The sequence below is a fragment of the Vanellus vanellus genome (assembly GCF_965231255.1).
Source record: "Vanellus vanellus genome assembly, contig: HAP1_SCAFFOLD_185, whole genome shotgun sequence".
In the NCBI taxonomy this organism is placed as follows: domain Eukaryota; kingdom Metazoa; phylum Chordata; class Aves; order Charadriiformes; family Charadriidae; genus Vanellus; species Vanellus vanellus.
In genome coordinates, this window is record NW_028126895.1 from 93,723 (window position 1) to 108,794 (window position 15,072).

The following is a 15,072-nucleotide window of genomic DNA, read 5'->3' on the forward strand; positions in this document are numbered from 1 at the left end:
AGGGTACTGAGCCTGGGGAGGAATAACCTCATGCACCAGTACAGTTTAGAGGCTGACCTGCTGGAGAGCAGCTGTGTGGAAAGGGACCTGGGAATCCTGGTGGACAACAGGATGCCCATGAGCCAGCAATGTGCCCTGGGGACAAGAAGGCCAATGGCATCCTGGGGGGCATCAAGCAGAGTGTGGCCAGCAGGTCGAGGGAGGTCTTCCTTCCCCTCTACTCTGGCCTGGTGAGGCCGCATCTGGAGTACTGTGTCCAGTGCTGGGCTCCCCAGTTCAAGAAGGACAGGGAACTACTGGAGACAGTCCAGCAAAGGGCTACAAAGATGATCAGGGGACTGGAGCAACTTTCTGATGAGGAAAAGCTGAGGGACTTGGGGCTTTTTTTGTGTGGAGAAAAGAAGACTGAGGGGGGATCTTATTAATGCGTATAAATAGTTAAATGGAGGGTGCCAGGGAGATGGGAACAGTCTTTGTTCAGTGGTGCCCAGTGACAGGACAAAAGGTAACGGGCACAAACATGAACGTAGGAAGCTCCATCTTAACATGAGGATAAACTTCTTTCCTTTGAGGGTGGCAGAGCACTGGCACAGGCTGCCCAGAGAGGTGGGGGAGTCTCCCACTCTGGAGACATTCCAAACCCGCCTGGAAGCCGTCCTGTGCCACTGCTGTAGGTGTCCCTGCTCTGGCAGTGGAGTTAGACTAGATGCTCTCCAGAGGTCCCTTCCAAACCTGACCATTCTGTGATTCTGTGATTCTTATGCACATGAGATCTTTGGGTCCAGGAAAAGAAAAAAAAAAAAAAAACAAGCATGAGAACAAAAACAGTAACATCAAAGGTATATAATAAAAAAACAGAATGAAAAAAAAATAAAACAAAACAACAAAACAAGAAGGAAAGCAGTAAGGTAAAATGCACAATTGAAGAAAAGTTAGTCCTGGTCTTTGCTGTAATACTGTGGGAGCCCTTGTGGGATAATGGGCACCATATTAATTGTGAGTAGATTGTATTGCAATAATTTGTACAGGGCATCCTTGATTTCCTTGTTCCTCATGCTGTAGATGAGGGGGTTCACTGCTGGAGGCACCACCGAGTACAGAAATGACACAAGAAGATCCAGGGGTGGGGAGGAGATGGAGGTGGGCTTCAGGTGAGCAAATACAGCAGTGCTGATAAACAGGGAGACCACAGCCAAGTGAGGGAGGCACGTGGAAAAGGCTTTGTGCCGTCCCTGCTCAGAGGGCATCCTCAGCACGGCCCTGAAGATCTGCACATAGGACACCACAATGAAAACAAAACACCCAAAACCTAAGAAAGAACTTAATACAAGAAGCCCAACTTCCCTGAGGTAGGAGTGTGAGCAGGAGAGCTTGAAGATGTGGGGGATTTCACAGAAGAACTGGTGCAGGGCATTGCCCTGGCAGAGGGGCAGTGAAAATGTATTGGCCGTGTGCAGCAGAGAATAGAGAAACCCACTGCCCCAGGCAGCTGCTGCCATGCGGACACAAGCTCTGCTGCCCAGGAGGGTCCTGTAGTGCAGGGGATGGCAGATGGCAACGTAGCGGTCATAGGCCATGACGGTGAGGAGAAAATACTCAGCTGAAATAAAAATGAGAAAGAAAAAGAGTTGGACAGCACACCCTCCATAGGAGATGGCCCTGGTGTTCCAGAGGGAATTAGCCATGGCTTTGGGGAGAGTGGTGGAGATGCAGCCCAGGTCCAGAACAGAGAGGTTGAGGAGGAAGAAGTACATGGGGCTGTGGAGGCGGTGGTCGCAGGCGATGGCGGTGATGATGAGGCCGTTTCCCAGGAGGGCAGCCAGGTAGATGCCCAGGAAGAGCCCGAAGGTCAAGAGCTGCAGCTCCCGTGTGTCTGCGAACTCCATGAGGAGGAAGTGGGTGATGGAGCTGCTGTTGGACATTAGTTATTTCTTTTATGGGGGCTCTGTTAAAGGAAGGAAAAGACAGGAAAAAATCAGGACAGAATTCTATGAGCCCATATACTCCATTTTTCATAGATATCACCCCCAGTTGAAATGCATTTTTTCTCTCTGGGTGGTGCTGGCTGAGTGTGGTGTGAGGAGCAGCACCTCTGCCCCTGTGCTGCTGAGGAGTCAGCCCTGCTCTGCTGCAGTGGGTACAAGGGAGCTGCTCTGTGACAGCTCCAACCGTCACAAGGGGTGTCAGATGTAATCCACCTGTAATGGAAAAGTTCAATATTTGCACTCATGGCTCTCCAGAGCGTGGGCTGCAGAGCAGAGGGTTAGCATGTCCTTATAAATTTTTGCCTGTGCTTTTTATTTTCCATGATAACATCTCATGAATGTAGAAATCCTCATTTTGATGACTAATCATGTTACGATTCTTCAGACGGGACAGACGAGTTCAGCTCTCTTTGGCTTAAAGGAGACTCAGGAGAGCTGCACTGTCCATCGGGGTTTTGCCCATCTGCCCTCTGCTTTTGTTTCATCTGCCTTCGAGATGACTCCACACACAAACTACTTTTTAAAAAATACCAAACAGCTGAACTCATATGGGATGAGGGGAGCACTGGTTGAGAGGGCAGATCTGCAATCTCTTCCCTGTCCCAGCGCAGAGATGGAGCTGTGATGGAGAGAGCAGGACACCACCCCTCCCCGAGAGAAGCAAAGCTCTCTGAGAGGAGACTGCCCACCCCCGAGGAAAGGCTCAGCACTCCCCAGGACCCTACGGCAGCGCTGTGCCTTGCTGGGGGCAGCTCGCAAGCCCCACAGGACCGGCAGAGCAGGCAGTCGGGGTGCCGCAGAGGAGATGATGTGAAGAGAGAGTGCGCTCAGGTCCCAGCAGACAGCGCCCAGCAGACACCTCCATGGAGGAGCCCAGGAGAGCTGGCTGAAGGCAGCCTCCCCCCGGGCGTGTTGGCAGTTTCCCCCCGGCCCTTGCCCCTGTCTCTGCTGCCTGGGGCTGTCCCTGCCAGGAGCTGTTGCTCTGTGCCCAGGTCTCCCCCTGCCAGTGCCCCAGAGCCCATCCCACCCGCTGTGTGCTCAGCTCTGCCCTGCAGCCCCCTCCCAGCAGCAGGGCACTGCCCAGGGCCACCTCCCTCTGTGCGGGTCCTGAGGAGTGGAGCAGATCCAGCCTGATGCTGCAGGCAAAGGGGATGCTGGTGCTGTCTGTGGGTAGAGGAGTGAGTGCAGGCACTTGATGAGGTTTGTGGCAGACCTGCTGATCCCTCAGTGTCACAGTGACAGCTCCTTTCCCTTAGAGAAAGCTGCGAGCACAGAGCCTGGAAAGGTCTTTGTCTTTAAGGTAGCCCCTGCCTTGACTTTCCCCTTGCAGTGCTGCCTCTGCCAATGTTCTGGGGGTGGTCAGCAGCTGTGAGCAGCCGTGACCCATGCAGCACCCTCTCAACAATAGAAAGACCCTGCCCTGACAGGGGTCACTCCTTCCTCCCACGGCTTCTCCCCACAGAAGCTCTGTGGGAGCTGTCTGGGCAGGCGGAGAGCTGACCCTGGCAGGCGGCAGAGTCCCTGCGCCGGCACACAGCCCCCAGGGTGCAGGGACCCTGCTGGCAAGGACAGCCCTGCCCACCCCTGCCTGCATGCCTATCTTCAAAACCCCGGAGCCATCCCTGGGAGAAGGCAGCTGTCCGTCATTGTCCCTCTGAAGGTGCAGCAGGACATCCATGCTCTGAAGCACATCCTCCTGCTCCACACCAGACAGCCAGGACAGCCGTCCTGACAGCTCCTGTCAGCCATGGCATGTGCCAGCTCTAGGAGACACTGCCAGGAACTCATCTGCATTGCCCCACAGCCAGAGACTTACCATGTGAAAGGCTGCGAAGGTTTGTCCCCTGGTGAGCTCTCTCCTGTCCTCCCACCCCAGACTGCCTTTACCTCTCTCTCCCTTCTCTTCTCTTCTCTTCTCTCGCTGCCTGCAGGCACTGCCCTCAGTCCTGCTTCTGGGCAGAGCTGTCTCTCTGCAGCGCTGCCCGCTTGCCAGGAGCTCCCTCCAGCCCAGCAGCCCGGCCCAGCTCGGGTGGCACTCTCTCTGTCCCCTCTGGGCTCCCTCAGAGATGTCCCTGGGGCTCCAGGGGAACCACCTGGGAAACAAGCTGAAGTCATCACTGATCTTTTCTCCCTCTGCTGGGCAGAGAAACTTCTTCCCTGCAGTGCCATTTCCCTTTCGGAGACAGAGTTATGTCCAAGAATCCCCTCGTCTTGCCCCACTAGGAGACAGCACACCCAGGCAGTGAAAGGCAGGAGTCTCCTGTACCTCCTGTACCCATGCAAAGCACAGGTGACACATGAGGTGCCAGAGGTGGTCTAAGACACGTGCTCGTAACTGATGGAAATATTAAGAGGGACAGGGCAGTGTCTGGAGCCATCATTTTGAGGCTGGTGGGGCATGGTGGTGACACTCTCTCTCCTCCACCAGCTGTCTTTACCCCATCTCCTTTGGCACCCATGGCCCGTTTCTCACAGACACCCCTACAGTGCCCAACCTCATTCAGGGCAGCTGCTCCATTGGAAGGTGACCTACACCCTGTGGTGCCACGGGAGGTGCCAGGGCTCTCCTGCACAGCCGCATGCAGCCAGCAGGGACTACACAAGACCTGCAGCAACACGATCGCCATTCAGAGCAGCCGTGTAACACACCCCAAGAGAACCTCTGGGACGTTCAGTGCCTTTATTCATGCAGCTGCAGTGAGGCAAGTCCTGTCCCATCTCCATCCAGCAGATGTAGGCAGTGCTTCTCCCACAGCCTTTAGTCATCCCTTTGATGATGCAATCATGGAACAGAGCAATGATTTACCCCATGTTCTTGGATCACAGGATGTCCATCGCCTAGGACATTTTCCAAAGCACCTTGTCTTTCCTGGAGATCAGCTTCCCCTTCCACCACAGGCCCTGCAGGCCTGCAGAGACGTCCCAGAGAGCAAAGCCCTCTCCTACCAGGGCTGCACAGCCCAGCCCTGTTTCTCTCTGGTCCTGAGGGTTTGCTCTCCTTCGGGTCACCTCATTTCCTCTTTCCATTGCCATCTGCCATCCACCCCTGCATGCTCTGAACAAAACCTTTGCCTTGCATGGGACCTTGGGCACTTGGCACCAGATTCCTTTGTTGCACATCTGAGTGTGGTCCTCGTACCTTGGCTGAGGTCCAGCACAACTCTGCTCTGACCTAAAGAACGTATAATGAGGGAGAAGAAGGGGACAAATTCTTATTTACATCTCCATTTCACAGCTAAATGGGGAAGTTGAAACACATGCGGAAAAGGCCTTGATCTAAGGTGTGTGTAAGAAGTCCTCCTCTTGAGAACTTTGATGTTGGTCTGTACATTCTCTTTATATTTTTCATAAGACACAGACCAGCAAGATGATACTTTCTCTGCTCCTATATACGTGGAGGTTTGTGCAGCCATCTGCAAAACCACATTTCCTCCAACAAACGGAATGTAGAGTGTTCCGAGAACATGTTTCTATCAGGACGTTTCACATCTAAATGGCGCCGGGAGCAATGAAGTTTGGGTAAACTGGATAGATCCTGCTTTTATTTCTTTGCTATCCAACATTGCCCCTACCTGCTAGCGCTTCCCTCCTGACATCCCTTTCTTTGAGAGGGTCAGTGCTAGATGGCAACTGATCCACATATTGCCCGAGTTCATCCAGTCACCTTCTCTTCCAGGCACACAGAAAAGCAATCCAAGGGGACATGACCTGGGACATGTTCCTCATCTAAAGTGAAGCTAAGCAGTCTCAGCTCCGCAGCTCATCCTCTGGATCTTTTGGAAAGATGCATGCCACGTTGTTTTTTGCAGTTGTCATGGAGTCCCCCAGCCTCCAGGACCTTTCCAAGTTCAATCTGGGCTTTAGCTTGCCTAACCTGTTCCGGGCTGCTTGAACAATTTCTCTGTATTCCTCCCAGGCTTCCCGCCCCTGTTTCCACCCCCTATAGGCCTCCTTTTCACTTGCGAGCATGTCCAGGAGCTCCTTGTTCATCCATGCAGGCCTCCTGGCTTTTCTGCCTGCCTTCTTCTTTGTAGGGATGCATGACTCCTGAGCTTGGAGAAGGTGAGCCTTGAATATTAACTGGCTTACTTGGGCCCTTCTTCCCTCCAGCGCTTCATCCCATGGCACTATACTGAGCAGTTGCATCAAGGAGCCACAGTCAGCTCTGCTAAAGCCCAGGGTGATCAGCTTGCTGCGCACCTTCCTCGCTGCCTTGACAATCTCAAACTTGATCATTTCATGGTCACGGCAGCCCAGGCTGCCCTTGAGCTTGACACTGCCTACCTGCCCTTCTTGTTGGTAAGGACAAGGTCCAGCAGAGCTCCTCTCCTCGTTGGCTCCTCTACCACTGGGAGAGAGATGTTGTCAATACAATCCAAGAACCTCCTGGACTGCCTATGCCCTGCTGTGTTACCCTTCCAACAGATGTCAGCAAACTTGCTGAGGGTACACTCTGTGCCCTCATCCAGGACGTTGATTAACATGTTGAACAAGACTGGCCAGTACTGACCCCTGGGGAGCACTGCTACTTACAGGCCTCCAACTAGACTCTGCGCCGAACACTATGCTATCAGCCTCATTCCCCACAGTATTCTTGTGTCCAGTTAAAACATTATGGTCTGATTGGGTGGATAAGTAGACGGGTAATAAATGAGATCAGTAGTCGGGCTTGGAAGAACATGGTGAATGCATAGTGTTCTGCCCAGAGGGATGTATCTAGTCGGGTACCAGCATGTTTCAAGGGCTTTTAATTACCCAAAGGAGATGAGAAAATGCTTTTTTTCTAGCATTTGTAGATGACACCTCATTGGGAAGAGCAGACACTATATTAATGGGCAGGGTTGCCATCCAAAGGGACATAGACAGGCTTGAAGGAGAGGCCAACAGTAACATCATGTTATCCAACAAGGACAGATCTAAAGTTCTTTCCCTGAGGTTGACTAAGGGCCTGAAGTGACAGAGGGCAGGGACTGCCTAGGTTGGTATCAGCACTGCAGGAAAGGCTCTGGTGGTCCTTTGGTTTCATTAGGCAAAACATGGAGCCGTCGGCAAAGGCCAAAAGCATCCTGGGTGGTATGAGCAGGAGCACAGCCAGTGGGAGTGATTATCACCCTGGGCTCAGCACATTTGAGAACAGATCCAGAACACTCCCCCAGGTTCTGACCCCCTGCAATGCCTGAGAGACACTGGTAAACTGGAGCCCGTTCAGTGGAGGGCTACCAAGGTGGTCAGGGTTGGAGCACTTCTGCTGTGAGAAGAAGCTGAAAAAGCTGGGCTTGTCCAGCTGGAAGGAAGGAAGATCTTGGGGGAACATGCAGCAGCATGTCCCAGTGGACAACAGGATGCTCATGAGCCAGCAATGTGTCTTGGTAGCCAAGAAGGCCAATGGCATCCTGGGGTGCATCAAGCAGAGTGTGGCCGGCAGGTCGAGGGAGGTCATCCTCCCCCTCTACTCTGCCCTGGTGAGGCCTCATCTGGAGTACTGTGTCCAGTTCTGGGCTCCCCAGTTCAAGAAGGACAGGGAACTGCTGGAGAGGGTCCAGCAAAGGGCTACGAAGATGATGAGGGGATTGGAACATCTCTCTTATGAGGAAAGGCTGAGGGACTTGGTGCTTTTTAGTCTGGAGAAAAGGAGACTGAGGGGGGATCCTATTTATGCTTATATATACTTAAAGGGAGGGTGCCAGGGGGATGGGAACAGTCTTTTATCAGTGGTGCCCAGTGACAGGACTATAGGGAACAGGCACAAACTTGAATGTAGGAAGTTCCATCTTAACATGAGGAGGAAGTTCTTTCCTTTGAGGGTGGCAGAGCACTGGCACAGGCTGCCCAGAGAGGAGGGGGAATCTCCCACTCTGGAGACATTCCAAACCCGCCTGGGCGTGTCCTGTGCAACCTGCTGTAGGTGACCCTGCTCTGGGAGGGGGCTTAGACTAGATGATCTCCAGAAGTCCCTTCCAACCCTGACCACTCTGTGATTCTGTGAAACTGGAGAGACATGGATATGAAGGGTGGATTGTTCGGTGGATGAGGAACTGGTTGGATGGTCCCATCCAGTAGTGGTCAATGGCCTCATGTCAAGATGGAGACTGGTGACAAGTGGCGAACCTCAGCGGTCCGTACTGGGACCAGTACTGTTCAATATCTTCATCAGTGACATAGGCAGTGAGATCGAGTGCACCTTCAGCAAGTATGCTGATGACACAATGCTGAGTGGTGCAGTTGACACTCTCAAGAAGTGAGCCCGTATGAAAAGCATGAGGTTCAACAAGGCCAAGCAAAGGGTCCTGCAGGGTCCTGCACCTGGGTGGGGCAATCCCTGATATCAATACAGCCTGGGGGTGAAGGGATGGAGAGCAGCCCTGCCGAGAAGGACTTGGGTATACTGGGGGATGAAAAGCAGGACATGAGCTGGCAATGTGTTCTCGCAGCCCAGAAAGCCAACACTATCCTGGGCTGCATCAAAAGAAGCTTTTCCTGTGTTCCAGTTTGTGCCCGTTTCCCCTTGTCCTGTCGCTGGGCAGCACAGAAAAGAGTCTGGCCCCATCCTCTTGACTTCCCTCCCTTTAGATATTGATAAGCATTGAGGAGATCCCCTCTCAGCCTTCTCTTCTCCAGGCTCAACAGACGCAGCTTTCTCAGCTGTTTCTCATAAAAGAGGTGCTCCAGTCCTACATTTTGCCCTCCTTCCACGCAGGATGCGGAACTCCACCATCTCATGGTCACTGCAGCCAAGGCTACCCCCAGCCTTCACATCCCCAACTAGTCCTCCTTTATTTGTCAGTAAAATGCCCAGCAGTGCACCTCTCCTCGTTGTTTTCCCCACCAACTGTGTCAGAAAGTTCTCATCAATGCTCTGCAGAAACTTCCGGGACTGTGTGTGCCTGGCTGTGTTGTTTATCCAGCAAATACCAGGGTGGCTGAGGTCCCCCGAGAGAACCAGGGCCTGTGACCATGAGGCTATTTCCAGCTGTCTGTAGAAGGCCTCATCAACTTCCTCTTCCTGATCTGGTGGTCTGTAGTAAACACCCACAACAGTGACTCCCACAGTAGCCTGTCCCTTAATTCTTAACGATAAGCTCTCAACACATTCTTCATCCAGCTGCAGGCAGAGCTCAATGAGTTCCAGTTGCTCTGTCCCATAGAGAGCAACTCCACCACCTCACCCTGCTGGCCTGTCTTTCCAAAAAAGTACATAGCCATCCGTGACAGCATTCCAGTCCTGCAAGCTATCCCACCATGTCTCTGTAATTGCAATGAAACCATGGCCCTGTGACTGCACACAGGGCTTCTTCTGTACTTCTTCCTGTCCATTAACCACGCTGCGTGTGTACAGGGTTTCAGAGAGGTCATCAAGCATGCAGGTTCCCTGGAGGAGAGCGAGAGGATCCATCACAGTCGTACACGCCCTGCAGGTGGTTGGCTTTCTGGATATCACCTTGGGAGTCTGCTAAGGAATATTTGTCACTGCTCTGGTTGGCTGTGGTTATTGCCCAGCTGGATGTGACAGTTTCAAGCCTGCCTCACCAAGCTGGCCAGCCTGCTGCCAAAGACTCCCTTGTCTCTTCTAGACAGGTTGATCCCATCCCTCTCTAAAAGGCCATGTTCATATTTTATTGTCATAAAAGCAAAAACCCTCATGATAGCACCAGCCACGTAGCCAGAAGTTGACATGCATTATGCGTCCGTTTCTGGCTGCTCCCTTCTCTACCTGGTAAAACAGAGGAAAAGACTTCTATGTAGTCTAAATCGACCCTCTTCTACCTTAGAACTATTACCCATTGCCCTGTCGCAGCAGGCACTGCCCACAGGCCAATGATGCCACGCTTGGTTTGTTCCTGTGAGCTGTCAGCAGGCAGTGCTCGGAGCCAGGCGCTGTTGCCTGCCACGGGGCCTGCACACCCTCATCCCACAGGCAGAGCATTCAGTGGGCCAAAGAGCATGGAATTGGGTGGGTGTATCACATCCACTACCATGCACGAGCCTCTGGGAAGATCAAACGATACAACGGACTGCTATAAACTACACTGAGAGCCATGGGTGGTGGGACCTTCAAACGCTGGGATGCCCATTTAGCAAAGGACACTTGGTTAGGTAACATTTGAGGATCTGCTATGGAGCTGCCCCTGCCCGGTGAGAACTTTTCCATACTGTGGAAGGAGATAAAGTCCCCACAGGGCACATGAAGAATATGTTCGGGAAGAAAATCCGGGTTATTCCTGACACAGGCAAAGGCAATCCTATCCGTGGGATTTCTTTTGTTTAGGGCCCTGGGTGCACTTGGTGGGTGATGCGGGAGGATGGGGATGACCGACGTGTTCCTCAAGGGGATTTGATTTTGGTGAGAATGGCCAATGAATCAAATTATATGATATTTATTGCTAAATTACCACTATATGCCATCACTACTACAGTTGTCGTATGCTCTAGCCATGATATTACAGTGAGAGTGACCCACAGATGATGGGCATGGGCCATGCCGGCTACACCAGCTGTGAGCTCCAGATGCAGCACGCAACAATTCAACACCACACACCACGTCTCCTGCCGGGAAAGACAGTTACAACAGATGGAGCCCAAAGTCATGGACTAAATGAACTCAAAGGACATTTCAGTGGGATGGGCCATGGACTAAGGGAATGATATCTGTGTGCATATATACATATATGAAAGACAGGAAAATGGTGGTGATTTATGGAAAAGTGTAAGACCTGGGCATGAGGTAGATGGTATAGAATAAGGGGCGGACGCTGTCCTGGTTTTGCCTGGGATAGAGTTAATATCCTTCCTGGTAGCTGCTGTGTTTTGGATTGACTATGAGAATAACATTGTTAACTCATATTGTTTTAGCTGTTGCTGAGTGATGCTTATATTGTCACGGACTTTTTCAACTTCCTGTTGAAGGTGGGGGGGCACAGACAAGACAAGCTGGCCAAAGGAATATTCCATCCCATAGATGTCATGCTCAGTATATAAATGGGAGTTAGCAGGGGGGCAGGGATCGGTGATCACGTCTCTGGACAGGCTGGGGAGTTAATCATTGGGAAGTGACAGCAATTTGTTTTGCATCACTTTATTTTGTTTATTATTATTAGTAGTAGTAGTAGCAGTAATAGTATCTTTTCTGTTACTGTTCTTTTAAACAATATTTATCTCAGCCCATGTCTTTTTTTTCCCATTTCTCCATTTTCTCCCTATTCTACCTGGGACATCCCATTTCATTTAAGAGCTGTTATCTGACCAGCTACATCTGACGCAGTGTTGTGCAAGGGTCAGACCCAGTAGGATCAAACCTCAGAAAAGTAGTATAAACCCAGAAAAATGTCAATAAGCAGGATTATGACAAGAGAAAAATTCAGGCTCGTGGTCTAAGATAAACTCTGGGAAATGTGCGGAGAAGAGGCGGTAGGTTATTGTCGGTGAAACAGCGTCCATTGGGCCTGTTTCCACAGGGCATCCTTGAGCTCCTGGTTCCTCATGCTGTAGATGAGGGGGTTCACTGCTGGAGGCACCACCGAGTACAGAAATGACACCACCAGGTCCAGAGCTGGGGAGGAGATGGAGGGGGGCTTCAGGTGGGCAAACACTCCAGTGGTGATAAAGAGGGAGACCACGGCCAGGTGAGGGAGGCACGTGGAAAAGGCTTTGTGCCGTCCCTGCTCAGAGGGGATCCTCAGCACCACCCTCAGGATCTGTACATAGGACAGCAGAATGAAAACAAAACACACAAATGCTAAACAGGCACTAACCACAATCAGCCCAACTTCCCTGAGGTAGGAGTGTGAGCAGGAGAGCTTGAGGATGTGGGGGATTTCTCAGAAGAACTGGTGCAGGGCATTGCCCTGGCAGAGGGGCAGTGAGAATGTATTGGCCGTGTGCAGCACAGCATAAGGAAAAACACTGCCCCAGACGGCTGCTGCCATGCGGACACAAGCTCTGCTGCCCAGGAGGGTCCCGTAGTGCAGGGGTTGGCAGATGGCAACGTAGCGGTCATAGGCCATGATGGTTAGGAGAAAATATTCAGCTGAAATAAAAATGAGAAAGAAAAAGACCTGTGCAGCACATCCTGCATAGGAGATGGCCCTGGTGTTCCAGAGGGAGTTGGCCATGGCTTTGGGGAGAGTGGTGGAGATGGAGCCCAGGTCCAGAAGAGAGAGGTTGAGGACGAAGAAGTACATGGGGGTGTGGAGGCGGTGGTCGCAGGCAATGGCGGTGATGATGAGGCCGTTTCCCAGGAGGGCAGCCAGGTAGATGCCCAGGAAGAGCCCGAAGGTCAAGAGCTGCAGCTCCTGTGTGTCTGCGAATGCCAAGAGGAGGAAGTGGGTAATGGAGCTGCTGTTGGACATTTGCTGCGTCTGGGCCGGGGGACCTGTCCAAGGAGGAAAAGGCAGTGAAAAACCGGGAGAGACTTCTCTGAGGAAATCCCCATGCCATTCCTCACAGAAATCCCCCTCCCACAGCTGAATGAGGAATGACCCAGCTCATTCCCAACCCCACAAACTCAATGACACATTCCCTTCAGGTAAAATACTACTTCGTCACCTACTTTCCATGAGGGCACCTCTGGGGCAGGACTCCCAGAGTCAGAGGCAGAAGAGAAGCTGACCTGCACCCCCCTCCCCAACTCCTGAGATGCAGAGTTCAACAGAGGGGTGGGGAAACGAGGAGAAATGCGTCTGTGCTCTGAAAAAAGGAAGCGAGGAGAGGGAGTCAGACAGGCGTGCAGTGAAGCCTTCTCCTCAGTGACAGTGTCTCCAGACAGAGACACTGCAGGGCACTTGCTTTTATGTTGTGCATCACTTGTAGGACACAAACACTACTCCTGGACTGGAGGTGCAGCTGCCAAGAAGGCATCTCGGGCTCTGGACCCTCTGGCTGTGGGGCGGGCGGGAGAAGAGAGCAGAGGCTTGCTGCGGAGAAGTTGTCTGAAGGTCAGGGGATGGCGGGAGGTGCCGGGATTAGGGCAGGGGGCCCGGGCATGTCTGGCAGCAGCTCCCTCTGTCCCTGCCCATGTCTGGGCTGCCAGGAGCTGCCCCTGCCTGGAGCTGCTTCTCTGCCCCCGGGTCTCCTCCCTGCCAGTGCCCCAGAGCCCATCCCACCCGCTGTGTGCTCAGCTCTGCCCTGCAGACCCCTCCTGGCAGCACAGCGCTGTCCAGGGGCATCTCTGGGTGTGTGGGGGATCAGGAGGGGTTCAGGGAAGTGCTATCGAGAACGGGGGTCTCTGTGCCTTCTCCACAAAGGAGAAATCCACTCCCACCTCCCACTGCCCACCCAGCAGCTGAGAGGAGAAATCCCACAGCACAGACTTGTTCCCTTTCAGGGGAAAGGTGCCTCGATGTCCTTTTTCAAAAGGACACTGTGCAAATGTCCTGGGGGTGATGGGGATCCGGGAGCAGCCCTGACCCACACAGGTCTATCTCAGCAACAGAAGGCATCTGCCTTGCTCACAGTCACTCCTTCCACCCACTGCTTCTCCCCACAGAAGCTCCGTGGGAGCTCCCCGGGCAGGTGGAGAGCTGACCCTGGCAGAGTCCCTGCCCCGGCACACAGCCCCGGGGTGCAGGGACCCTGCCGGCAAGGACAGCCCAGGCCACCACTGCCTGCACACCCCTACGCACACCTCCACAACCATCCCCAGCAGAAGGCAGCCCTCGGGCCCTGTCCCTCGCAACGGGCAGCAGGGAAGCCCTGCTCTGGAGCACATCCTCCTCCTCTACAGCACTGAAACTGAGAGAGTCCTCCTGACAGAGCCCAGCAGCTCTCAGATGGACCAGCTTGAGGAGATCCCTCCAGGAACTGGAGCTGCATTGCCCGGCACCCTGAGACTTACCACGCAGAGGGCGGTGAAGATTTCTGCCCCAGTGAGCTCTCAGCACCCCCCACTCCAGACTGCCTTTAAGCTCTCTCTGCCTCGAAGGTCTCTCTTCTCTGCCTGCAGGCAGTGCCCCCAGCCCTGCTCCTGGGCAGAGCTGTCTCTCTGCAGCGCTGCCCGCTTGCCAGGAGCTCCCTCCGGCCAAGCAGCCCGGCCCAGCTCAGCAGCAGAGGACCAGCCCACGCTGGCACTGCCTCTGTCCCCTCTGGGCTCCCTGGAGGTGTCTCTGGGGCTCCAGGGGAACCGCCTGTGAAAAAGGCTGATGCAATCTCTGATGTTCCCTCCCTCAGCTGCGCAGAGACACTTACTTCCAGCAGTATTATTTCTCGCAGCAGAAGAAGAGCTGGCCCTCTCTTCTTGTCCCAATAATAGCACACACTGGGTGTTGGACTCTTAGTACCAGGATTCCTTATGGCAAGTCACCGCTTGCCTGGTGCCACAGCTGGGGGGCTTCCGCCCAAACGTGCAGCAATGATCACAGCCAGGGACCAGCTGGAGCCGTTCCTGTGGCAGACAGAGCTGTGACATGGTGGCAGAGCTCAGTCCAGCTGGTCTTAAAGGACAGCCTCCTCCAAGCTCTGCTATAGTCCAGATCGCAATTCAATCTAACCCCCAAAGGCAATTCAAGGGCACCAGAATGAGTGTTTACTCCTTCAGGAAGAGTTCAAGGAGAAACAAAGCCACTGTGTGGCCACTGCTGAGTTTCAGAGAGCGGGTGGAGCTATATCGGAGATTCTCTACATCCTCTTTGCCTCACTCTGCCCCAGCAAGGTCTCCCAGAGCTCTGTGATTTGGGGCAGGAATCTGGAGGAACGCCACCAGCAGTGGATTGTTCCCAAGTCACCTTAACTAAGACAATCCTTACCAGTCTATGGGACAGGAGGGGTGGCAGCTGAGGGAGATGACAGGGTAAGCCAATGTCCCAGCATGTCCAATGACACTCCGTAACCATTGAAAGGCTAAGGAGGTTGAGGGAGGGAACTCCCTGATGACTGGCAGCATCCAAATATTGCATGCTCTTTTAGAAAAATGGCCCACGGATAAGCAGGGGAAGTCAAGGCTGTGCCCCAGAGTGTGTCCGCTCAGAACCCATTTGTGGGTGTCTGAAACCCTGGGTTTACCCAGGGCAGCTTGTTTCCCACCGTTCTCTGCTTTCTGTGATGGAGGAACGCAATTGCTCAGCGCAGGGAGAGAAGCACTCGTCTTTTAAGTTGG

At 53.2% G+C, this 15,072-nt stretch overlaps 1 protein-coding gene across 1 annotated transcript; it reads right to left on the reverse strand.

The window, feature by feature from the left end:
* Positions 1-932: 932 nt before the first annotated feature.
* Positions 933-1,922, reverse strand: LOC309685667 (olfactory receptor 14I1-like; the record flags this gene model as incomplete). The annotated part of the gene is made up of 1 exon (XM_082501397.1): positions 933-1,922. The coding sequence occupies one exon, from the start codon at positions 1,920-1,922 to the stop codon at positions 933-935; it is 990 nt and encodes a 329-aa protein (XP_082357523.1).
* Positions 1,923-15,072: the final 13,150 nt, after the last annotated feature.